Here is a 27,378-nt window from a genome sequence, read left to right on the forward strand (position 1 = left end):
GTGTGTGTGTGTGTGTGTGTGTGTGTGTGTGTGTGTGTGTGTGTGTGGCGTATTTCTCCTGATATTAGCAAAGCTCTAACTTGCCTGTTAAAATAGGACAGGGTTTCTGCTAAATGCATTTATGTGATAAGCAATTTTACACTTAATTTTCCCAAAACCTCAGATAGTTGACAGAAAAGTTCTGCTATCTTGTTGCAGATTCAGAAAATGGTCTTGCACAGAAGCTGCGAACACCTCGCCGAAGATGTCAGGAGCCCAAAATGTTGAGTAGCCCTGAGGACACCATGTACTATAACCAGTTAAATGTGAGTTCAAAGTGGTCATAAATCTGTTTCACTGGCTTTGTTTCCAGTTAATAATTCTGTTATTAATACCTGTTCCAGCCCCTCCAGCCCCACCCCCACTCTCTTATACTCTCGTCTTGAACATGTGCTTAGGCTCTTTATCTGTTGCTTTCATGTCAGGATGTCTGCCTTCACGGTGAATAATTGATGTGGTTTATCAAAGACGAGCAAGATGCATGCTTCATCAGGCTCACTTGAGCCCTTTGATCAAAAAAATTATGCTGTGACTTCTGATATTATCAGCATCTGCTTGCATTCAACACAAAATCACTTTGAATTAAAAATTAACGACTTGCTGCTTTGCTTTGACTGTGTGTTCTTGGCCCTCTCCACAGGGAACTCTAGAATATCAAGGGAGCAAGAGGAAGCCAAGAAAACTTGGGTAAATATCTGTCTTCTTAGTTCTAAGCAACTGTAAACAGACGGGGTCCTTTGTGATATTACAGAAAATGCAAAACTTTCTAGAGAGGTTTCTAAAAACATGCAGTGGGGATATCATCACTATTATTGACACTGGAAACTACTTTTCACAGTAGCCAAGTGTACAAAACTTGAATCTATTCTGTCTGAAAAGACTGAAATTGCCACCAAAAGGTAAATGTTATTTCTCATAATTATCCCAGGGAATTATACTGTCTTTATAATTCAAGACATGTATTGGGCTGTATAAAACTCTCCCACAGTCAGAGCACTCCTTGTAGTGCAAATACTCCTTCCTCCACATTCCTCTACTCCTGAGCCTTAAAGGTGCACAGAGGAAATTTTCTCCCAATGATTAGCCAGGGGACACTACAGAATTTGTGGCTGATTTGACTGTTAGCGTCTCAATTGAGAATAGCAATGAGATAGGTAATTGGTAGTTTGAGAGCTAAAGATGGTCAGGAGGGGAATTTTCTCATCTAGAGGGAACCAGATAAGTTAATTCACATAAATCAAACTGCAATATGATCACAACTTCCAGACACCACTAAATCGGGCCTGTTATTAGTGTGTGACCCAGATGTGAAAGGCTTTGTGAACCAGACCCCAGTTTCCATGCTGGGAGACCCTGAGCTACACTAAGCTGTGCTCCACCACCCAGTGTAAGGGCCCAGCCCTGTTCCAGATACTCACACAATTTTAGCTGCCCCATCGATGACTGCTGCACTTGTTTTCTTTTTCTGCTGAAATTCTTTCCTTTGTTGCAGCCAAATCAAAATGCTTGATGGAGAAGATGAATATTACAAATCTCTGTCACCTGTGGACTCTATCCCTGAGGAAGACAACTCAGTCCCTTTCTTTTTTTCTTCATCTTCAAAAGGGGCATCTTTTGCTCAGCACTGAGCTATACTTCCTGCCTCCCAAGTCTGTTGAGGGTAAGAACAATCATGGTAATTCACTGACTGTCTTTTAATAAGAAAGGCACAATGGGATCAATTTCTTTGGACATGTGGTCTGTGCTGGAGCCTTACTGAACAATTTGCATATTCCAAACCATTTTCTCCTACCTCCATCACCTCCTCCCCTCCCCCTGCAACATCTGCTCTGTAGCCGGAGCTGGGCAACCCCTCCTTTTCTTATCTCTTGAGTCCCTGTGGGACATGAGCACACCTCCACTACAGCAATACCCATAATTCATGCCCCAACATCTACGAGTAACAATCTCACCTGAGGACACTGATGATATTTCTTTATTTTTCCTACCACATCGTTCCATGCAGAATCTGGCCCTGTGAAAATCCAGGAATCCCTTTCCTCCTCACCTCTGCACTGCATCCTCTTTCCTTTTGCTGGTCTTTTCTATCCTTCCCGCCTCACCACAGGGTTGGGGCTCCATTGCTGAGTGCCCCCATCCCAGAGGGATACACTCAAGGTCTCTGAGGCCAGGATAATGTTTCATGCTTAGGGGAAGAAGCCTGAATCTTTCAGGTTCTTCCTTTAAGGCAAATGAACCCCTCTGCTGCTTGTTATTATTCTGATAAAGCTTTGCTTCTTTATTCCACCTTACTAAGACACCTTCATCATGTTGACAGTAAAAAGAAAGGAATGAACTGGAGAGAAAATTTGGGCCCATCAGAGTTCATGTCACATCATTTTGTAACTGTCCATTCCCTGGTTGTCTCCATGAGGCCATGAGTAGCTGCAGAGGAAGTATCTTGTCTCATCCTTCTTTGTGGCCACAGAGTCTAGCACAGTGCCCAGCACAGGGAGGACATGTCCACCTTGAGTGCGTGGAGAGACTTAGTAACACAAACATATCTGAAGTTACTTTTGATTATATGTGATATAGTATTGATCACTTTTCTTATACCATAAGCTCTGATTTTTCACTGAAGCTTGGACTAGTCCTATTTAATCATATTATACCACATATATGACTCAGTGTGATCCAAGGCAACAAACTCTTTTGAGTAACCACTCTGTGCAAAGCAATATGTGAGACTGCTGTGTGATATGAAAATCTAACAAGACCCTTTCTCTAGAAAAGATGTTCTTAATATTCTTTCTACTTTAAAAATATCTGGCAGATAGTACACATGGGAGTACCTAGATTTTGAGAAAAATATACTTGAGGAAATAGAAAAAATAATTGTTACCAAAGTTTTAAAGGGGAGAGTTCTAATAAGCATTTAAAACACAAATGATGAAATGAGGCATTTAAAGATCTCAGAAACTGTAATGTTACAAGAAAAAGAAATAGAGCCAATTATTCAATAGTTCAACTTTACTGTTTAAAAAATGAGTCTTGATCCTTTTTCCAGATCTTCACCCTAAACGTATGTTCATAAGGTATGCAAATAGAGCAGAAACGCAAATGCATTTTATTTTATTGTTTAAAATATAGTATATAGAATATATAGATTTTAACATTATTATTAATATAAGTAGTTTTGGCAATTTCACTTTCATCATTAATTCATCTAGTTTTGATTTGATAATGTTAGCTGTTCAAACTGTTGAATATAAATGTTCATAATCTCCCACTTGTCTATGTACAATTGTATACACAGGCTTGTTTCTAATTAAAATATATCTATAAATAAAGTTTAAAAGGAAACAGAAATAATTATAAAATCATAATTCAGAAGCTCTAAAATAACTGGTCACATAGAATACCTGCTTTGGTAATATCATAGCTCCTAACAGTACTTTAGAAATGATGTTCATTATCAGTTACTGCATAGATAAGATAGACTACAGATTTTATTCTTTGACTAGTTATAATGCCACAAACTCAAAGAGCATTCCTAAATCTTTAGATGAGAATGATGCAAACTGTAAGATGTCTTACATAGATGTCTTATTAGATTTATGAAGGTAATGTGCATATAGCAAAAAAAAGCAAAAGTCAAACAGTCCAGAACATTCTTCTTCTCGATGCCCCAAACATAGTCCCTCTCTCAGAAGCAGTCATTTTTAAAAATTATTTCTAATCCTTTTAATGGTTTCCATCATGTCTCTGAATAATTTGCTTTGATATTGATTTGTCATTTAAGACAATATCTACTCTCCCCTCTATGAAAGATATGCATTTATCTCAATTTCTTCACCCCTCTCTTCTTCCAGTGCTTACAATTTTGTGTTTAAATTGTTGTTGATTACCTTTTAAACTTTAAATTATGTAATTAAATACCTATTTTTTATGCTACTAACTTCAGATAGTAGCTCTGTGAGAATGCCTGACATGAAGAAAACCAGAAGACTGAAGAGTAATATCAAAACAAATAGAATAATGATCCTTAGACAAAATAGAAATAACTCCAAGAATAGTAGAACAGTATTTTAAAACTTCATGGAAACCATTGGTGTTCATGTTCTGAGCTGCTGTTTCTTCCTCCATTTTGGTTCATCTGCAGACATGCCTCCATCCCCTTTCTAAACTTAATTTTTAAATATAGTAAATATACAGAAATAGGCACAAATCAGAAGGCTTAGCTCAATAAGTTATCAGAAAGCGAGTATCTATGTAACCACTCCTACAGTCAAGAACAGAACACTGTCAGCACCCTAGAAGCCTCCTTCCCAGTCGATACTACCCCTCCCTCCCTCCCCAAAGAGAAGCACTCTCATGACATTATGGTGAATACTTCCTTGATCTTCCTCATAGTTTTACCATTTACATGTATCCCTAGACACTACAGTTAGGTTTTATCTTTTATAGACAGATTTGGGAAACTGTATATAAATGGAATCATGTAGTATGTAATTTGAGAGGGCCTTGTTCTTTTTATTCAGTGTTAGATTTGTGAAGTTCATCTGTGTTATGGAATGTAAATGTAGTTCATTCATTTTCATGACTATATAGTATCCCAGGATATAATTATGCCACAATTTATTTAGCCATTCTACTTTTGACAGACAAATACGAATTGTTTCCAATCTGGGTCTGTTTTGCAAATTGCTACCACAACATTATTGTATATGTCTCTTAGTTTATATTTGCATGCCTTTCTATTGGCTATATACCTAGGATTAGAATTACAGGATCCTAAGGTACACATACCCTCACTTCAGTAGATGATGCCAAACTTTTTTCCTAAGTGATGTACAAATTTAGTCATGCTGGTAGTATAAGAAAGCTCCCATTGTTCTGCATTCTCACCAGCTCTTGCTGTGATCAGTCTTCTTCATAGGAGCACTCTGACAAGTATAAAGTAGGGTCTTACTGTGATTATAGCTCACACATCGCTGACTAATAATGATATTAAGCATATTTATATGTGTTTAATGGCCATTTTAGTTATCTCCTTTTGCTACATGTCTGTTTTTTTTATTGACTATTTTTCCTTTAATTTAAGGAATGTATTATACATTGTTAGTTACATGTGTTGCAAATAATTCCTCAACTAGGTGGCTTGCCCTTTCTTCTTCTTAAAAAGCCTTTTGATTGAAAAAAAGTTTGTCACTTTAACATAGTACAACATATCAATCTTTTCCTTTTTGATTAATGGGCTTTTATAGCCTGTTAAGAATCTTTTACTTAACAAGGTTATAAAGATATTTGCCTTTAGTATCTTCAGGAAGCATTAATTGCTTTGCCTCTCACATTTAGATCTTCAACCCACACAGAACTGACTTTGTGAATGGTGGAAAGTAAGGGTCAATTTTCAGGTTTTCTGTAATAGATACTCAGTTGTCTCTGCCCCATTTAATGAAAAGGCCATCCTTTTCCTACCGTTCTAAATTACTGCTATTTACATAAACCAAGTGTTCATGGGCCTGTTTCCAGATACTCTATTCTGTTCCATTGATCTATCTGTTATCCTTACCTTAAATGCCATACTTTGATAATAGGTCTTAGTATATAGCAGAGCAAATCTTCCAACATTGTTTTTCTTCTCCAAAACACCTGTGATTAGTTTGGTCCCTTTGTATATTGTAGAATTAGTCAACTTCTAGAGGAAATAAAACCTGTTGGGATTTCTTTGGAATTATCTTGAGTCTATAAGTCAATTTAGAAGGAATTATCATGTATACAATATTGGATTTTTCAATCCATGAACATGATATATCCTTCTATTTATTTATTTCTTCTCTCAATAATGGTTCAGAGTTTTATGTGAGAAATCTTATACCTATGTTGTCAGTTGTATTCCTATATACCATATGTAATTTGTACCATATGTAATCTTTATTTAAAAATTTCTATTTGTTGCTTCAGTTCAGTTCAGTTCAGTTCAGTCGCTCAGTCGTGTCCGACTCTTTGCAACCCCATGAATCGCGGCACGCCAGGCCTCCCTGTCCATCACCAACTCCCGGAGTTCACTCAGACTCCCGCTTGCTATGGACTAAATGTTTATGTCCCCACAAAATTTGTATGCTGAAACCCTAATCCCCAGTTTATTTGATGGCATGACCTTTAAGAAGTGATTAGGTCATGGCTTCCCTGGTAGCTCAGCTGGTAAAGAATCCACCTGCAAAGCAGGAAACCCCAGTTTGATTCCTGGGTCAGGAAAATCCTCTGGAGAAGGGATAGGCTATCCTCTCCAGTATTCTGGTCTGGAGAACTCTTTGGACTGTATAGCCCATGGGGGTCAAAGAGTTGGACATGGCTAAGCGAGCTTCACTTTCACTTTCATGAGAACAGAGCCCTCATGAATGGAATTAATGCCCTTATGAAACATATCCCAGAAAACTTGCTTGCCTCTTCTGCATGTAAGGATACAGTGAAAAGGTAGCTGCCTATGAATCAGGAAGCAGGCTCTCACCAGACACCAAATCTGTCAGCATCCTAATCTTGGACTTCCTAGCCTCCAGAACTGTGAGAAATTTCTGTTGTTTAAGCTACCCAGTCTATGGTATTCTGCCATAGCAGACTGGACAGAATAAGACTTCATCTTTATATGGAATTGCAATTGATATTTTGCACTTGAGATCTATCAACCTAGCTAAATTTACTCATTAATTCCAATAATGTATCTGTAGATATTTTTGGATTTTCTACATATAAAGTTAGACCCTCTGCAAATAACTATAGATTTTTTTCTTCCTTTTCAATATTTATACTTTGTTTTTTTCTTAACTCACTGCCTGTTTCAATTAGTTATTGCTGCACTGTAAACCACCCAAATCAACCACATATTTCTCACAAGTCTATGGATATTTTTGGATTTTCTACATATACAGTTAGACCCTCTGCAAATAATTATAGACTTTTTCTTCCTTTTCAATATTTATACTTTGTTTTTTCTTGACTCACTGCCTGTTTCAATTAGTTATTGCTGCACCGTAAACCACCCAAATCAACCACGTTTTTCTCACAAGTCTATGGGTTAGCTGAATGTTCCTGTTATTTGAGCTGTTCTTGCCAGGGCCCACTTGTGCATCTGAAATTAGCTGCAGGTCAGCTACGCAGCTTTACTGATGTTGGCCGGGTTCCTTACATATCTAGAGCCACAGCAGGGACAGCTGGGCTAACTTAGTTCTATTCAGTGTGGTCTCATTCTTCAGTCTGCTGTTATCCCCAGTGGCAGTGTCTGTCCCCAAAAGAGATGCCTCTTAAGGACTGGCACATTGTCAATTCCACCACATTCTTTAAACCAAAGCAAAATACAAGGCTAGCCCAGATTTGAGGTGGATAAATAGAATCCATCTCTTGATGGGAGGTGCTGCAAAGTCAGATATGTTACAAAAGGCATAGGTACATGGAGAGATAGAAAATGGAATCATGTTTATAATCAATCTGCCATACTGACCTGGCTAAGATTTCTAATACAATGGTGATTAGGAGGGTTAACAATAAGACTCTTATTTTTTCCCCAATCTCAAAGGGAAAACTTTTAGTATTTTACCAAATGTTTGCTATCTCTTCTATATGTAGGAGAGTTTTTCTTTATAAGTAGATGTTTGATTTTATCAAATACTTGGTTTTTATGTGTATTTAAATTACCTATGAATTTTCTCCTCTATTTTGATAAATAGTGAGTTATGCTGATTTTCTAATGTGAATAAATCTGTATTCTTATAATATACACAACTCTATCATGTTGTATTATCCTTTTACATACTGCTGCATTTGATTTGTTAATTTTTTAAAAAAATTTTTATAGCTCTGCTCATGATAAAATTGGCATGTAAAATTTTAATTCTCATAATATCCAATCTGTCTTTCTTTGGAATAGTTGGTATAAGCATGACAATAATCCCTTCTTAAAAATTTTAATTCACTAAGGGAGCTGTTTGTGCCTACAGTTTTTGATAAGGGAAAATTTTAATTATGGAATAAATTTCTTTATTAACATGACTATTCATATTTTCTATTTCTTTCTCTGTCAGTTTTGGTAGCTTTTCTTTTTCAAGGAATTTGTCCATTTCTTCTACATTTTCAGATTTGTTTAGAATTGTTCAAAAACTATCTTAAGATATTTTTAAATTGTAGAATCTACAGTAAGGTCCCCTTTTTCATTTGTGATGATGGTAATTTGTGTTCTCTCTCTTTTCCCTTGACTAGTCTTTTCAGGTTTGTCAATTTTATTAGTCTTTTAAGGAAAACAATTTTTGATTTTGTTCATCTTTTTTAGTATCTATTTGATTTCTATTTTACAAACTTTTCCTGCTATAGTTATTGTATCTTTTCTTTGATATAATTTGCTGTTATTTTTCCTAACTTTTTAGAATTTTATGACTTCCTTTCTAATATATTCATTTAAGCTATCACTTCCCTCTAAGTATAAAATTAGCAGCAACATACAAGTATTTTTTATTATTGAAAGTGAAAGTTGCTCAGTTGTGTCCAACTCTTTACGACCTCATGGACCGTAGCCTCCCAGGCTCCTCTCTCCATAGAATTGTCCAGGCAAGAATACTGGAGTGGACAGCCATTCCCTTCTGGGATCTTCCCAACCCAGGGATTCAACCCAGGAAGCAAACCCAGGTCTCCCACATTGCACTGGATTCTTTACCGTCCCAGGAACTGAACCAGGGTCTCCTGCATTGCAGGCAGATTCTTTACCAGCTGAACTACCAAGGAAGCCGATTTTTTTTATTGGGCTCAAAACATTTTCATTCCTTTTATGATCTTTTTTAAATAAGATTTTTGGAATTTTATTTATTAATTTCTAAACATACAGGCATTTTCTCTTCTTTTTGTTGTTGAACCTACCTTAATTGTGTTATGGCCAAAGAATTAACCTACTATGATTTGTTGAGACTTTCAGTTCAGTCGCTCGGTCATGTCCAACTCTTTGTGACCCCATGAACTGCAGCATGCCAGGCCTCCCTATCTATCACCAACTCCCAGAGTCTACCTAAACCCAGGTCCACTGAGTCGATGATGCCATCCAACCATCATCCTCTGTCATCCCCTTCTCCACCTGCCCATGGCTTAGCATATGATTTTTCGAATAAAACTTTTATAAATAGTCCATATATACTTTAAAATTAGGTGTGTTCTACAGCCCTTAATTTATACACAGTAGTTCAAGTTTGACAATTGTCATCTTCCCACTCTTACTGATTTTTTGACTGCTTCTGTTAGTTGTTAAGAGAAGTATGTTACAGTCTCCCTCTGTGATTGTGAAGTTGCCTATTCCTTTTTATTTTTGTCAATTTTTTTCTTTATACATTCTTAGGCTATGTTATTAGGCATATACTCACACACTTTTATCGTTCTCTTATAGTTACCCAAGAAATTACAGTGTGTACCCTTGACTTATCAAAATCCAGTATTACTTATGCTACTTATACCCTCTTCTTAGATAATGCAAGAATCCAAAGACCTTAAAACACTATTCACAGTGTCTATCTATCTATCATATTCCTTGACTATATTCCCACTGTTATGGGGTATCTTAATTTAACACGTATTTTATATCCCACAAGACATTATTATTGTTTTCATTCTGTTCGTTTTTTCCCACATCTCTGACCTTCTGTTCTAGAATCTGTTTCCTTCTGCCTAGAGTTTCCTTTAGTGTGAGTCTGCTGCCATAAGGTTTTGTTCAACTGAAAATATCATTATTTGACCTTAGTTCTTGAAGGATATTTTTGATGAGTGTATAATTCTATATTGGCAGTTATTTTCTCTTAGAACTTTTTTTTTTCTCTCTTAGAACTTTAAAGACAACACTTTATCTTCTGTTCTCATTGTATCTGTTGAGAGGTCAGCTTTAGCCAAATTGTTCTTTTGAAGGTAATCTGTCTTTTTCCATGGCTGCTTTTATGGTTTCCCTTCTCTTTGGTTTCTAACAGTTTTACTAGATATGATTCTCATTCATGTTTTCTTACTGTCTTAGTTATTATTTATTTCATGATGGAAATTATATGTACAAAGTTGTTTGTAAAGGTAATTGGAGGCTCAGAATAATATTCTCTTCCTCCATAAGACAGTAATATTTGCTGGGGCATGGATAAATCAGGACAACTTTAGTCCAACTTCAGAGTCTGGGATGGTTGGAAATGGTCCTGCAGTCCCTGTGAGAGCAGCTGCATCTGGTTCCCTATCTGCTAGAGGGGAGCTCTTTGCAATCCAAGTCAGAGTATGTGTGCATATGTTGGAGATTAGATGTTTAAGAGTCCAACTTTTGTCCCATTGGCCCCACACTGCTCAACCTAACAGCTTCTTCTTCTTAGTTGTCTATTCTGGAATTGGCAAATGTCTCCCAGAAGAAAAGTTACCCCCAGTGCTGAGCTATCCTCTTAGAATTTCTGTCTTCTCCTAGACCTTGGTTCAGTATTTCTTTACTCTCTTGCTAGCTTTCCAATGCCTTTAGTTAGGTATATTTAAATTTTTTTTCTTAATTTACTATTTGACATCAAAGGCAGTTTGAATTACCTATTTCTTAATTACTGGAAGCAGATACTTTCTTTATCCACTTTTCATCTTCCAGAAATATGCTAAAATCATTTCCCTTGACAATTCCATCTTTGAGTTTATTCTCATGATAAATTTGCATTTATTCTTTTCAGTTCTTCTTTACTGCCATTTAAATGAGATCTCGGGCTTCCCTTGTGGCTCAGCTGGTAAAGAATCCACCTGCAATGCAGGAGACCTGGGTTCGATCCCTGGGTTGGGAAGATCCCCTGGAGAAGGAAAAGGGTACCCACTCCAGTATTCTGGCCTAAAGAATTCCATGGATGAGTCCATGGGGTCAAAAAGAGTCGGACACGACTGAGAGACTTTCACTTCACTTCACTTCACTTCATTTCACTTCAAATGATATCTCAAGAAATAGAACAAATGTGTGAATGCTTTATTTGCTTTGTTGTAACTTTTCCTACTTAAGTGTTAGTCACTCAAGTGTGTCTGACACTTTGCAACCCCATGGACCATAGCCCACCAGGCTCCTCTGTCCATGGAATTCTCCAGGCTGGAATACTGGAGTGGGTTGCCATTCCCTTCTCCAGGGGATCTTCCTGACCCAGGGATCAAATCCAGGTCTCCTGCATTGCAGGCAGATTCTTTACCATCTGAGCAATAGGGAAGCCCAGTGCTCTGCTTAAAATTATTTAAATGATTTTAAATTATTTACAAATATTAGTATTTGAACTTCTGTTTTTATGACACCTTTATTGAGATAAATTTCACATACCATATAATTTACCCTTTTAAAGTGTACAGTTCAATAAATTTGAACTACTATTAAAAATAAATGATTGTTCTATACCTCATGACTAACCTCCAGATATTACTGTTTCAAGACACTATCATTAAGCTGATCTAGGAGCTTACAATATAGAAAGGAAAATGTGACACATGGATAAATATTTACTAGGAAATGGCAGAGTAGTAATATTAGACAGAACGTAAAGGAATGTTTCATGAAGGAATCAGTATTCATCCTGAATCTTGAATAGTGAAGCAGCAGGAAAATTCAGGTCCTTTTCTGGTTTGATTAGTGCATAGAACATATATAATAGGTAAAACTAGAGACGTGATTATAGAGAACTTTGAATGTTATGCTAGGGAGTCTGTACTCTACTGGCAAAAAGAAACCACTGGAGACTTTGTTCAGAGAAATGCCATGAACAGAGCTGGGATTTGGCAAAGGCTTGTTGGCAGTAGTGTGAAGGGGAGAATTGAGCAGCAAGATCAGCTGGAGGTCTTACGTGTTAGTTCAGCAAAAGGCAGCAAAGACCTAGGCAGTGCTAGTGGTAAAGAACCCGCCTGTCAGTGCAGGAGATGTAAGAGACATGCACTGGATCCCTGGGTCGGGAAGATCCCTTGGAGAAGGGCATAGCACCCCAGTCTAGTATTCTTGCCTGGAGAATCCCAGGGACAGAGGAGCCTGGAGGGCTACAGTGCATAGGCTTGCACAGAGTCAGACACAACTGAAGCGACTTAGCACACAGCACCTGAGTGAGAGTGTGGAAGGAGAGTAGGAAGTGTATGAAACCAATACCTCCTGCAAAAATGTCATTCATGTGTTGAGTGGTAGGGGATAGGGAAGGAAGGGGTAGGGAGGGATAAACTGAAGATGACCCCATGCAGAAGAAGCAGGTTAAGGTCTGGAACTGCTCTGTAATTTATTAACTGGATGTCTGGGACAGTCACTGTAGTTTCCTGTGGCAGCCGAGTACTTCTCCAGAAGCTTAGTAGGAAAAAGAGGGAAAAGGGTGGAAAGTTAATTCAAGAAGGTTGTAGGATTATCCAGATTTTTAGGATGGAAGCAATCAGAGACTGAAGAAAAGAAGTAGAATTGAGATTTAGACTGAAAATGGGAGAGATTTAATTTTTTGTTAACGAAATAGGTGAGGTTCAAAAGTGAAAAATCATTGTAATAACTAGACTGCCCTAGACATTAAAGCAGTCATTGAAAAGTGGTTTGTTCAGGGCTGTGAGTGTTGGTTTTTCATACTGTTAATGTTGCTTTGTGGGATTTCATAAGTTATTTAATGCCAGTTCTCTGATGACAAGTAACATAACCTTCAAGAGAAAGAGACTATTATACCATATATACATGTATATATATGTGTGTGTGTGTATATATATCTTTCAAAGTTCAGAGACAATTTCCTAAAATAAATTTTGGGGGATTTCTTTTTTAATTTCATATGGTGCCCCTTTTCTATGTAGCTATTATTGAATTATGATAGTCTTCATCCTAAGTCAAATTTGTGTGAAGTAGAAACTATTTTTCAGACTTGAAATGTTTTATTTTGTATTGAGGTATAGCCGATTAACAATGTTGTGGTAGTTTCAGGTGAACAGCAAAGGGACTCAGCCATACATATAAATGTATCCATTTTCCCCCAAAACCCCCTTCCATCCAGCCTGGCACATAACATTGAGTAGAGTTTCATGTGCTATACAATAGGTCCTTGTTGGTTATCCATTTTGAATATAGCAATATGTACAGCAATATGACGTTCCCAGACTCCCTAACTATTCCTTCCCCCCAGCAACAATAAGTTGGTTTTCTAAGTCTGTGAGTCTCTTTCTGTTTTGTAAGTAAGTTCATTTGTATCATTTCTTTTTAGATTCCGTATATAAGTTATGTCATATCATATTTCTCCTTCTCTGTCTGACTTACTTCACTCAGTGTGACACTCTCTATGTCCATCCATGTTGCTGCAAATGGCATTGTTTCATTATTTTTAATGGCTGAGTAATATTCCATTGTATATATGTACCACATTATCCTTATCCATTCCTCTGTCGGTGGACATTTAGGTTGCTTCCATGTCTTGGCTATTGTAAATAGTGCTGCAATGAATACTGGGGTGCATATATCCTTTCAGATTATGTTTTTCTCTGGATATATGCCCAGGAGTGGGATTGCAGAGTCATATGGTAGCTATATTTTTAGTTTTATAAGGAACGTCCTGACTGTTCTCCATAGTGGTTGTATCAATTTACATTCCCACCAACAGTGCAGGAGGGTTTCCTTGTGTGAAGTAGAAATTTTAAAGGGATGTTGAGATATTATTTTAAATATTTTCTTATTTGTATCCATGACTTGCTCACAGTACTGTGTCTAATCAGACCCAGTGGTTTAAATCATTTGATCCATTGAGGACCTCTCAATAAAGTCAGACTAGTTACTGATCAGGCTAATTGGTTGAAAGACTGACCCAGCTATGTGTAAACACTAGTTTGTCTATTTTTATTGAAGTGCCCAGTCAAATCAGGCTTTCATTGTAATAAACTTATGTTAAGGGAGAGAAGGATTTTGTGCATTTACACATGACATTACATGAGCCAGTGACAACCTGGGGAGAGCCTGTGCTTATTTATTTAGTTGCATAATACTTCCCACTTATGTAAACCTCTACTGTTTACTGTTCTCCAAACCAGCCAGCAAAGACTGCTAGTCTTTTGAGTCACACAGAACGTTTTCTTCATTCACACACTCTTATAGATTTACTGAGCCATATACAGTTCAAAACGAAGGGAACAAATAAAACAACAAAAGAAGTTTGATTTGCCAAGAAAATATTTCTACAAATTAACCTTCCTTGACATCACTAGATAGTTGAATGTCACGTGCTAGACTTCAGGACATAAAAATGACATGTCACTGCCCTGTAAGCACAAAGGTTCTATTTTGGGATAGTTATTAAGACTTAGAAAATCTCTAGACCCATCTACTCTTTTTACAGATGACAGAGCAGAGGTCCAGTGACTTGCCCTGGGGTCACACAGTGAGGCAATAACAGAGTAGAGGAAAGAATCTAAGTCAATTTATTCTGTGTTCTAGGCTCTCTGTACCAAACTGTGAGGCTTCCTGGTTATGTCATACTGTCTAAGATCTGCCTCATTTGTACACAGAACAGACATCTCTTAGAAAAGAGATGTTTTTCTTTCCAAAGATATTTCTCTAATTCTCCAAACGTATAAGATGTTGACACCAGACCTAGTGCCTGGCAACAACTTCACAGATATTTACAGATATAATCGAGGACATCTAAAGCCCTTTTTGAAAATTAAATATTTAATGCATTTATTTAACACAATTTCACTGGCATTCTCCTATCAGTCTTCATACTGGCTATGTTAAGTAGGTGAAAAGTATAAACAGAGAGTTAGGAGGAAGGAGCAATAGGCAATCCAGATCTATCAGAGTCCTATAAGCATGTTCTTTCCAGGAGCCATGCAGCCTGCATTTCACTGTCCTTTAAAGGTACATTGGTAGTTAAATAATGATCCACCTGGGACAGATAGCCAAAATGCAGTTTAATATATAATATCCTGATCCTTTCATATTATTTTTATCTGGGAATAATAGAACTGGCATGTATTGAGTACCCATTATATGCCAAATCTTGGGCTTTACCCACTAATGCTCCATTTAATCTTCACAGTAATCTGTTAGATAAATGTTATCATCATCATTAGTAGCATTTTTACAGGAAACTGAGGTGTGGAAATGTTCAGTGTGGTCCAATAGGGCAGAGTTTGAAAAAAACTTGAAGCTTCAGACAACTATTAACTTGTGAAATATGAAATTACTGGATGTCTTGAGGCAGTGTGGAATAGCCTCAGCAGGAATTTGCAGAGATATCCTGGATTTCTTGGTGAAAATTAACAAAACAATGGGGAAGATGATGGTGAGCCTTCTGTCTGAAGACCACCTAAGCCATCTTTTATCCAAAAGAAGAGTGCATTAAACTCTCTCGTCACAATCTACATTTCTGTTGTGATTAGTTTCTCAGATGTGCTAACTTCTGAGAGCTGATACTAAAGCAAGGAACCAAGAAAAACAAACTTTTGGGAGACTGACAGGCAGTAAAAAGTCTGGAGTGTGTTATACAAAAGCAGCCATAGGCAGTAGTTCTGACTGCTAGAACATAAGCTAAAAAACACTGTTGATAAAATAGATAACTAATGAGAACACACAGCACAGAGAACTCTACTCAGTGCTCTGTAGTGACCTAAACGGGAAGGAAATCCAAAGAAGAAGGGACACACACACACACACACACATACACCTTGCTGTACAGCAGAAACTAATATAACATTGTAAAGAAACTATACTCCAATTTTTTTAAGTCAAATATTCAACTGATATAGAGGTATAACCCTAAATTCACAATGTCTTTATTTTGAACAGTCCTTCATTACAAATATTAATAGCATGCTAATTCCATGACACACAATTTTTGGTTAGCAGTCACTTCTGCTTACATTCTCAGAACATTCAGACTGAACAAATCAGGACTAAAACTCATCACCCTTTGCCTCAGCTATTTGGCACTTAATATCCAGATGGTAAAATGAATGATATGGATTTTCTTCAGTACTGATACGCAAGAATTGTGACTAACCATGGTCATGCAGGAAAACAGGCTAGTGGTTGACATAGCCAGCCTACAGCCTCTGTTTATGGATAGTTTCACTGGTGCACAGCCACACCCATTCATCTGCATTTTGTCCATCACTGCTTTCAGACAGTGACAGCAATATTAGGTCAGTGTGACAACACCCTCAAGGCCCACAAAGTTTAAAATATTTATTATCTGCCCTTTATAGAAAAAGTTTCCAACTCCTGCTCTAGACTATTACTCAGAGAAATGGAGAGAAAACTTTTTTATAACTATTTTCCAACCATTCTGAGAAAACATCAAATAGGTTTGGCCTAGTGAAAATTCTTAAACCAAAAACCTAGTAAAATGGTTTTGTTTCCCTTTAAAAAAAAAAAGAAGTTGCATGATTAATGCATGCATGCTCAATCGCGTCCAACTCTTTGCAACCCCATGGACTGTAGCCCACCAGGCTCCTCTGTCCATGGGATTCTCCGGGCAAGACTACTGGAGTGGGTGGCCATTTCCTCCTCCAAGGGATCTTCCCAACCGAGGAATCAAACCCGCATCTCCTGCCTCTGCTGTATTGGGAGGCGTGTTCTTTATCACTGAACCACCTGAGAAGCCCTACATAATTAATACTCTAATATATAAATGGAACTATGGACTTTGAGCCTTACTGATCATTGACTATGGAAGGAGGAAGACAGTATGGGATCCTTAACAGCTCACCAAGCACACTTCAGAAAAGAGGGGAGAAAGCATGATCAAAGAGGACAAAGAGGGTAGGAGCTGGGACTGAATCTCTTTAAAACTGTAGTTTCTTCATCTGTCCAGTGAGGGCATTGGGCTCCTCCATGGGGCCTACGCCTGGGTTTCCAAGGACCCTCAATCAGTAGCTTCCTTGGCTTTTCCTGAATCAGCATAAAATCCCAAGACTTTATGTCCTGAAATCCAGCATCCTACATTCACTTCCAGATTTGGATCCTGCCAATCAACAACCATCAAACCACTGAAGCACCTATTCAGTACACTAGGTCTCTCCAGTTACTGACTACTATTCTAACATCTTTATTCTGTTTACATTTAATATGTTTGGGTGACTTAGCACCTTTAAAAAATTATTAGCAAATTCACATATTTTCCCCATTACTTACAAGCTAGATATAACAAGAAATAATTCTTATTAAACACTGTAAGAGTTTGAAGTTCTATAAGGCCTTCACAGGGTATTTCTGTCAGTATATACTTAATAACTACTGCAGACAAACCTATGCATTCTGGATCAGGTTAGTTTCTTGTTAGTTTCTGGTGATGATCCTCTCAGCAAAAGCAAAATCAGTTAGCAAGGAAATGTTTGATAGATTTAATTGAAATAGTATAAAAAACTTGGTTCAGTTCTTGTTTTCACTGGGATTCACTCCTTTCCCCCAGCAAATAGAAAAGGGGATAGGTTTTGTCACTGATGTTAAAAAACAGTCTTGATTTCATTTCTTGTCCTCCCTGACCTCTCCCACACCCCTATCTGAAGATTGGAGTCATCAAAATAACACATCACACTACAGATATCCTTAGGAATAAAAGGCTGGGGACAAGGTCATGATTTATAATAGAAACACTTCCCTATGACCATCATATTGTAAGCTCCAGTTGATCACATTATGTGATGGCAAGTTAAATATATAATTCATTTGTCTTGGGGGAAACCAATCCTACAATAATGGTACATTTTATGTGTACTCTGTTAGCTAGTACTAGTTTGGTCAAGAGGCCATATCACTAAGACATTTACAGAACCAGATTCAATGAATCTTAGCAATTGATTCTTCTCTTTGGTGATCTATTATTACTGTGAAGGCAGACAGGCTGATACTGGATTTCAGGACTTCAGAAATAGACTGAAAAGTGAAAAAGTTCAGTTGTCATTTGGACATCGTGGTCTGTGGCACACCCATCATCATTTGGCTTTTTCCAGTAGCATCAGCATGTTCCCCAAGTCTCAGGAGGACAGAGTGCCCAGACTGAAACCTCAATTTATCAGTCTTGGGTTTGGGCTCTGTAGACCATAGCTCCATACCATAATTCATAGGAAAAAGAGTGGAAAGCCTTTAACAAATAGGATAACTGCTTGCTAAATTAAATTTCCCTGACTTAGAATATATAAGATTTTATGTGGTTCAAAAAAAATTCCCTCTGAATTCTCAAGATCTTATTCATGAATAAAAAGAGTCTTATTAGCTTTAGCGGCTTTTCCAAATTAAAGATTCAAGAAAATAAGACCTGTCCTCAGAGCCTGAGTGCAGTAATTCATTCATTCTCCATTCTCATAAAACTGTGTGTTTATTAGTTTTTAATGGAAGTCAGCTATGAACTACAGTGCTTTTATTGGGAACAGTTTTCCTTACTGGAGTCCATTTTATATGCAGTACTTTATATTGAATAAAGTATGCTTACCATTTGAAAAGCTATATAATTTAGGCCTTATACAAAGTCAGACTGTCCATAGCACAAATATACATCCATTCTAAAGTAATGAAATATACCTGTACTAGCGCCTTATACTAAAGTATAAAATAACACAAATGTTTCAGTGTGTAGTCCACAAGCTGAAAACTACATGGGAAACATATGGGAAAAGAACATAGAAAACTGGGGGAAGAACAAGATGATTGTTTATCCCTAATTCTTAATAGTGAATGTCCTTCCCTTTGGATTTTTCTCTGTTATTGGATAAGAGGAGAGAGCTCAAGGTGAAAATAACAGGGAATAAGAACAGACAAGGCTAAGATGAAAGCAAGTTTGCCAACCATCTGCCAGATGGGAAACACAATTCATGAGCATCTGATTTGCCCAAGATATTTTAAAGAGAGACATAAGTTATACATAGAAGATAAACTGGCTGAGTGGCGAACTCAAACAATTCTCTAAGACCACCTGTTGTTAGTGTTTTTAATGTATGAATACATACATCTCCATTTCTACTTTATAATCTGAGCTAGAGAAAATTCACTGTAGCATTATTATCCAGGCCTCATTACCTCGTGGTTAATTAGCTAACATTTGTAAAGTGCTTTGAAGATGAAAAGCATCATATAAATGCTAAGAATTATTAAATAATATGAGAGGAAAATCATAAAATAGATACATTGTTAACATTAATTTGTATTTTATCTTTTCTTATTATCTGCTCTCTAGCATTTGACATTTGGGGCTGAAGTATATATAAAAGGCTGAGGAAGTTGCCACATTTATTATAGTTGTGAATGGTAGTATTAACCTAGCTCCAAATTAATACCTGCCAAAAATGAGTCCTTGGGTGAAAACAAATAAAATGTCCAGAGAGATCAGCACTTATACTGGTTGAACAGTTAACTAGTTAAATGTTTTGTCTCGTCCAGCAATTAAAAGAAAAGCTGTATTAGTTAATTAAGACACAATTAATAAACATTTCTGCTTTATTCAAAACAATGCAAAATGTACTAATGAATAGTAAGGTCAGCCAAACAATTTTGGTGTGAAACATATGATTCTACTTTGCACCCACTGTGTAGCTGCAGATCCCGCCTCTGAATAGCTTAGGATGATATATTATGGGTATATTATGTAGTGTTGACTGTTCCCTACTTTTTTGCTGTCATCAAAGCAAGTTAAACTTTTCTTGGAGCTGCATTTCTACTCTCTATCATCGCACCTCCTCCCTCCTCCAATCCTAAATGGACAGAAGGACAGATGGAGGCAAACCGGCCTTAGACAGTCTGGCAGTCTGCCAGGGACTGATCTAGAAGGAAGGAAAAGCTACAGTCAAATATTCTTAAAATATGCTCTATTATGAACGCTTTTGATAAAACAGGAAATAATAGATCAAGTACATTCAGAGTATTTGCAAAGTGCTTAATTGGGTAAAGGCAAATTAAGCTCTTCTCGTCACAGCAATGTCCTTATTGTAAAGCCAACTTCTATAATACTAAAGTTAATCCCAAGTCCTGTTACAGGAAACTCATCCTTATTAAAGTAACATTAAGTGCTCCCTTTTTATTGATCTTCCCCTTCAGCTTAATGATAGAAACTTACTGATGTTTTAATAATAACCTCACAAGCTTTATCTCATCTTACTTTGCCTTGGTACTAAAAGATGCAGTGGAAACTAACTTAGCATAAACATTTTGCAGATGTCTTTAAAGGCCGGGGGAGGTGGAAAAAAAAAGATTCAATTGAGCTGCGTGTTAACAAAGATGGCTGAAAAACTAAAAGATAAAAGGGAGGCTCCAGTGTGAACATCAAAGAATTGTTAATGACAAGAAATACCATTAGGGTTAGCATCTCTTTTGTTTCAACCCTCTCACACCTGCAATGTGTGGTGAGCTAAGCCTTTGTTCCAAAATCTGAATTACCTCCATTAGCATTTATAGAAAAATGGTTGCAAAACAACAAAACATACTTTTGGCTCTCCCCTTTTGCTTGAAAAGTCAGAAATTAGGTGTCTATGCATTCTCTTCTAGTTGTTGGGTGTAACTATAGAAGCTCTAGGTGTAAGGTAATGGTGGCAAATAAGCTTCGTTGAAATGTGAGAATAGCTTTGTAACTAAGAAAGAGAGGTAACAGAAGCAACAAGGAGAAGCACACATAAGCAGCTCAAGCATTAGCAATAGCAAAATCAGAGCGTGAAATTCAGATTAGCCCTCCCCAGGCTGTGAGAGGAAGGGGGTATTGCAAGACTTGGCATGGCTAAAGGTGTAACCTGTTTTATTTGGCCCCTGAAAAATTTTAACAGATGGTGGGACCAGCTGTCTTTTTCAGCCATTTAATAAACTCTTTGGTGGTAACAGTTTGGAAAGTGGGGGTTTTTTGTTTTAGGCCAGAGGAGAAAATAAAGAAATCTGTCCCAAATTGTCTTTGCCAAGTAGTAAATGAAAAGTTAAAGGGGAAAAATCTAATCAGCTAGCTTATTGTAATTGTATCTTTTAAGGAATTTGTTCAGAAACAAATTCCTCTCTGCCAAATTAGATGACTAACTACCAGCAAAATGTATTTTATATCAGTATCTATCTAGGATTGTGTCTTTATCTGGGATTTTAATTTGGGTCTTTAAAAAAGAGCTGCCTGGTTATTGTGTTTAATGCTCATTCACAAATAATACTTAAGGCAACTATCCACAGCATTACAAAAAGAAGCAAACTAAACATTTATTAGAAATTAGTGCTCATAAGCAGTAAATACTTTGTCATAATGAATATCCTCCAACCTAAGTCATTAGTCTAAAATGGCATAGACTCCTCCTAATCACGTCTTGTAAATAAGAGAGCCCAGCTCCAGACCTTAGGGAACGGGAACAATGTTCATGTCATTTTCAGGACAGGACCTAAGAGATTTTCTTTTGTGCCTAAAATATTTTGTAAAATTGGCACTCTTCCCCACTAAATGGCAACTCTCAATTATGGGAGAGATTATTTACAAAGCGTCTCCCCTGATTGGCCGTAAACACACTTTTTGCAAATTTCCATGATTCCTGGATGAGCAACAGTCACTTTCATTTGACAAAGCTTTATTTTGTCCACTGGCTTATCAGAATCCTAGAGTGTTTATGTCAAATAAATTGGACAATAAAATATAAATTCTTATTAAATTGGCAGAAATGAGATACACCTTTTTAGATGTTTAAAACCTTATGCAACATTCATTGTATTTTAGCAAATCTCTTTTACTTAGTTTCCTGTTTGCCTCTTTTCATGACTAATGATGATGTGTGGCTTCTAAACAGTTAGCAAGGGGTAAGTGATGGAGAAAGGTACAATGAATAATTCTACCTGGAATAAGTTAGCTCAGTCATCTAGGATAAGTTCACTTATCCAGCTAGTCACCCAAATTAACAGAATACCATTTCTAATTCCCCAATTATCACTCTTTGTGAAATGCCGTAGGTAAATTACAGTTCTTCCTTAGAGGGACTGTCTCTAGTCTGTAACACCAGATCACCATTCAGGCAATACATTTTTAATGAGCACCTACTATGGGCCAGGCACTGCGCTGGGAGCTGGAGACCCTGAGGTGAACAAGGCAGAAAAGATTCCTGCACTTTAGACTTGGTATAACCCCATAACTTCTTTACTGTATAAAGAGTGAGAGAAATGCTATACACATAAAGACCTCCACCAACTAAAAAAATATATACAGATCTAAATGATCCAGATGAGTTTGACAGTTAAATGTGGGGAGAATACACTTGGCTTCAACTTTCAATGAGAAACCACTAAGGAAAAGAAGGAGAAGCAATTACATGTTTTTCCTAGCAATCCTTAGCAAAGCCTCTGGCTTTTCATTCTGTTATTTCGTTTTCTAATCACTGGTTTCACATAGACATCATAAGGTCCTCACTAAACTATGTTCATACAGAAATTATATGCAGTGTTCTTATATATTACAGAGTGTTTTTCTAAATTACTGGGAGTAGACAAGTAGGCAAAAAAATTTTTAATGGAACTTTGTGCATGCGTGCTCTGTTGCTTCAGTGGTATCCAACTCTTTGAGACCCCATGAACTGTAGTTCTCCAGGCTCCTCTGTCCATGGGATTCTCCAGGCAAAAATACTGGACTGGGTTGCCATGCCCTCCTCCAGGGATCTTCCCAACCCAGGGACCAAACACATGTCTTCTGCATTGCAGGTGGGTTCTTTACTGCTGAACCACCAGGGAAGCCCAAATGGAGCTTTACTTTACAGAAACAGAAGCATTAACACTGTATCTGAAAATTAGGTTGATCTCATAACTAGAAAGTAGATTCTATTATTTAATTCCAGTCCAGACCTCCAAAATTTCAATACCTTTATTTCTGTCTAATAAGCCACTTATAAGTATCATAATCAATTAAAATACTGATACCAATTCACTAGATTTTCCAGAATGTAGAAATGTTCCTCGTGAATACAAGAATGAGGAAATTCATGGATTTTAAATGCGCTGGAGAATTCATCTGTTTCTCTAGAGAGTATTATGCTTCTATTTTTCTTTGAATAGCATCAAATCAACAGGGGATATAGGATTAGTGAACAATGCAGAATCTGGGACTAGTTGCCATTTTAAATGTCTTCAAGTTAACAGAGTCAGGATCCCTGTCTGTCATCAAGGGAAGCATCCCGAGGACGCTGCCTTGGCCGTGGTTTATGATTCTCACTGCCGCGGCAGCCCAGCTCACTGCCACAGTTGCCAGGGAGGCCACTGGCAGTGGCTATGGCCCAAGCAGTGGCCAGCAGAGAAACCCATGGAAAAGGGAGCGACCCTAGGAATAATCTCCATGACACCCAAGTAGCAGTTCTTGTCATGCACAAAGTCCATATATTTATGCTATTTCTTTAATGCTCTTCCATAAATAAATGCTCTCTATGACATCATTTTTCTTTCTAAGCAATCTCCTGAGATAGGTAACTGTAACATTCCTAGCAAAAACAAAAGCAAAATTTTATTCTAATGAAAACCTAGACGTGATGAAATAATAAAGTCCATTTAAAGGTAATAAATAAATATTTACTTATAAACTTCCTTAGGGTTGTCAGGAAACATCATTAATTTCAGAATCCTGCAAATATCCAGGAAACTCTGAAATTTTTTAAAAATAGTGCAAGAATTCTGTTTATATTAAGCATTTTCTAAGAAGGTAATTTTTTTTCCTAAATTGTATAATCAGTAACAGTTAAATTCTTAACATTTAAAGGACTAGCTTACAACATTGTTTTAACTGGTTATACTCCAATACAAAATTTAAAAAAATTTTTTAATAAAGGACTAGTGTATCAAATTAGTAAATTAGAAGTGCATGCAAAATTAAATTATTTTTAGTTTAATTGCTATAATTAATGTAATTACAAACACTCAAAAGAGATGGAATACTTGACAAAATAGTTGCTTCATTAGTAGCATTCAAAAGATATGTATTAAATATTTGCTGTGTGCCAGACAGAACAGTACACAAAATAGATACTATTCATTTGGTACAAAAGCTAAAAAAAAAAAAAAAATACTGAAGGTGACAGGGAGGGAAAAAAAGAAGAAAACAAGGAATAGGAAAATACAGAAGTAAAAAGATATTAAAGTATGCTATAAATTTTCAAAAAATAATAGAATTTTACTGGTACCAGGTTACACAATATTTTTAAAAATGAAATAGGCAAGAAAAACATGAAATAAACACAAGTATATGTAAAGTGTGAAAGTGTTAATCACTCAGTCATGTCTGACTCTGCGACCCCATGGACCATAGCCTGACAGACTCCTCTGTCCGTGGAATTATCTAGGCAAGAATACTGGAGTGGGGTGCCATTTTCTTCTCCAGGGGATCTTTCCGACCCAGGGATCAAACCCAGGTCTCCTGCATTGCAGGCGGATTCTTAACCATTTGAGCCATTATTATGTAAGTATTTCTTAAGGTTAAAGCTGAAATTTCAAATTACTAGATAAATGATTCAATTAATAGTGCTGGGAAAATTAAACTTTTGGAAAAAATTGAAAAGAAAGTTCTTTGTCAAGAACTGTGACAGTCTCACATTTGTATTCACTTGCAGACTAACAAATTAGCCCGACATAGTTTCATGGATGTTGTCCAAAGACACGAGAGTGCTGGGGCAGAGACAAAATACAACAGCAGTAGCCGGAAGATCAGCACTTACGCTGCTTCTCTGAGTGCCAGTTCCCACAGGGCAAAGCAAAGAGGACCAGATGATACTTGTACATATTGTGGGGTGTATTACAGAGAGGAACCCCAAACTTAAGGAACTCTATTTTTTTGTAATGGGTTATAAGCCTGCCTCACCTCTGCCTTGAATGAGGCATTATCTTTATCATATTGGACAACTTATTAACCTACCCTCTGCTCTTAAGGGGACACTGTCCACATTTTCTCAGGCCGATCACTATGCAAACATCCTTGAAAAGATAATTCAGAACAAAGGCAGTCAGTGCCTCTGCTCATAAGACGTGCAGCCACACAAAAGACAAATGCAGAATTATCTCCCAACAGTCATTAGTGTTTTATTGAAGGAGAATTCTAGGTAGATTAAAGAAAGAGTTCAATGCAAAGAAAGAAAGAAACTATAAAATCTAAGAGAAAATACATATGAATGCTTCCATAGTTTTAAGGAAGGGGGGACCTTTCTAAATGTATTATCTAAGGCAACTTAAAGGAAAAAGAATAAGGCATTTGACTACATAAAATTTTTAAGCCTCTTCATATAAAGACACCATTCAGTAAGTTCCACTGCACTGGTAGAATGGGGAGTTATTGTTTAAAGGGTGCAGAATTTCAGTTGGGAAGATGACAAAGTTCTGGAGGTGGATAGTAGTAATGGTTGCACAACAATATGAATATATTTAATGCCATTAAACTCTTAAAATGGTTAAAATGGTAAATATTTTATATTGTACATAATTTTCAACAAAAATATTTTAAAATATTAAAATTCCAATGCAAGCTAGAAATAACATCTGTTGCATATATGATAAAGGCTAATATTCTTACATTTTTTCATTCAACAAATATGTCTTTACTATTATGATGCACTAAGAATACAATGGAAATCGAGATGTTGTAGTCTTGCTTTCAACATCCACAACAAGCTCCCATAAACTACTAAGAAAACAAAAAACACCACCCAAAAAAAGAAATGAAGAAAACCAGGCACAGAGAGTTTACAAAGAAGATACCTATAGGAAAATGGCACCTATAGGCACAAATTGGTACCTCTAGGAAAGTGGGTAAGCTCTAGGAATAAAACAGAGATTACAAATAAAGTACCTGTTTTACTTTCAGAATGGCAGTTTTTTTCTTCAAGTTCTCAGTGTTAGAATACTGTAGGAAATGTGTGCTCTCAAGCTCTGCTGATAGAAGTAAGCATCAGCATGGACTTACTGGCCTGCAACCTGAGTGTATATATCAAAAGCCTTAAGATAGTTCTTGCCCATTACCCACTGATAGGGATCTAACCTGAGAGAATGGTCTGAGATATATCCTTGGAAACTCAGCTCAGTTTAATCAGTCTGTCTGTGGAGGGTCTGGCTCTGGAGGACTGATAAATATAACCCAATAGTTTGCAGTTTGCAGAATGTTTTGGGTCAAGAGCTGTTCCTTCTTGTGAAGCCACAAAAGTCCATGAAACACAGAGAGGGCCCCAGCTCCTCCTTTTCCAGCTCCTCAACACTATACACCTTTGTGCACCTCTGCTGAACTCCTAAGCTTTTAGATAAATTGAAACCTCTGTCTACCTAATCTTGCAGAAGACAGACTTATGAAGCAGGATACCAATTTTCTTTTTTTTTTTTTTTTTTTTTTGGCCATACCATGCAATATGTGGGCTCTTAGTTTCCCGACCAGGAATCAAACCTGTGGCCCCTGCATTGGAAGGGCGGGGTCTTAACCATGGAACTGCCAGGGAAGTCCCCCAGTTTATTGTCCATAAGAAAACCTACTATGCAAATTCTGAGACGGTCAAGTTAAGATGACCGGGGAGGATGAAGTCAAGGGGTGAGAGGAAAGGTAATCAGGTTTCTCAAGGTGCTGGCGAGACCTACCTACCTCATTACAACCATGGCAGGCCAAGCTCAGTGCTTGCATAGCCCCAAGCTCCAGTCCAAGCTCACCAGTCACAGTCTCTGAGAGCGGGGCCCAGGAGCCTGAGCCGAGGTACTCTCTCCAAAACAGGGCCACCATAAGGGAGAGGGCATGGAGTTAAGATGGCCTGGTGCACTAGCTGCATCAACTATCCTCTTCCCACTGTGTGTGTTTTCCTAGAAGGCAGGACTGCTTGTTTCAGGATGGCTGAGCACCATCTTCTCATGACAGACAAATGCTTCATTCTTCAAGATTGTTTTCAATATTCATGTCACCATAAACCTCTGACCTTACAACATTGTCTCAGGGCAGGCAAAACACCAATAATTATACTACTCATCCTGTGTTCACTTTAGTACTCTTGCCTGGAAAATCCCATGAATGGAGGAGCCTGGTAGGCTGCAGTCCATAGGATCGCAAAGAGTCAGACACGACTGAGCGAACTCACTTTCACTTTTCACTTTCATGCATTGGAGAAGGAAATGGCAACCCACTCCAGGGTTCTTGCCTGGAGAATCCCAGGGACAGAGGAGCCTGGTGGGCTGCCGTCTATGGGGTCGCACAGTCAGACACGACTGAAGCGACTTAGGAGCAGCAGCAGCAGCAGCAGCATCCTGTGTTAGTCACACGTTCAAATGCTGGTTCAAGAAGAACCATCAGTTTCATCACATTATCAAGTAATTTCTTGATCGTTTGAGAAATTTCCTAAGGTATAATAATCTCATACATGCTTATGTTATTTAAATTTCAGAGAGAGAGATCTTTTCCTATTACGTTGCTA

General features: G+C 37.4%; 1 protein-coding gene across 1 annotated transcript in view; it reads left to right on the plus strand.

Annotated features, from left to right (window-relative positions):
• The window catches only part of MYO3B (myosin IIIB), a 422,856-nt gene extending 419,527 nt beyond the window's left edge, over positions 1-3,329 (plus strand). The window contains 3 exon segments of the mRNA XM_040227940.1: positions 199-305; positions 680-726; positions 1,532-3,329. Coding sequence (XP_040083874.1) covers positions 199-305; positions 680-726; positions 1,532-1,667 — 290 coding nt within the window. The 3' untranslated portion in view covers positions 1,668-3,329.
• Positions 3,330-27,378: the final 24,049 nt, after the last annotated feature.

The sequence above is a fragment of the Oryx dammah genome, unplaced genomic scaffold (assembly GCF_014754425.2).
Source record: "Oryx dammah isolate SB20612 unplaced genomic scaffold, SCBI_Odam_1.1 HiC_scaffold_27, whole genome shotgun sequence".
Lineage (NCBI taxonomy): Eukaryota > Metazoa > Chordata > Mammalia > Artiodactyla > Bovidae > Oryx > Oryx dammah.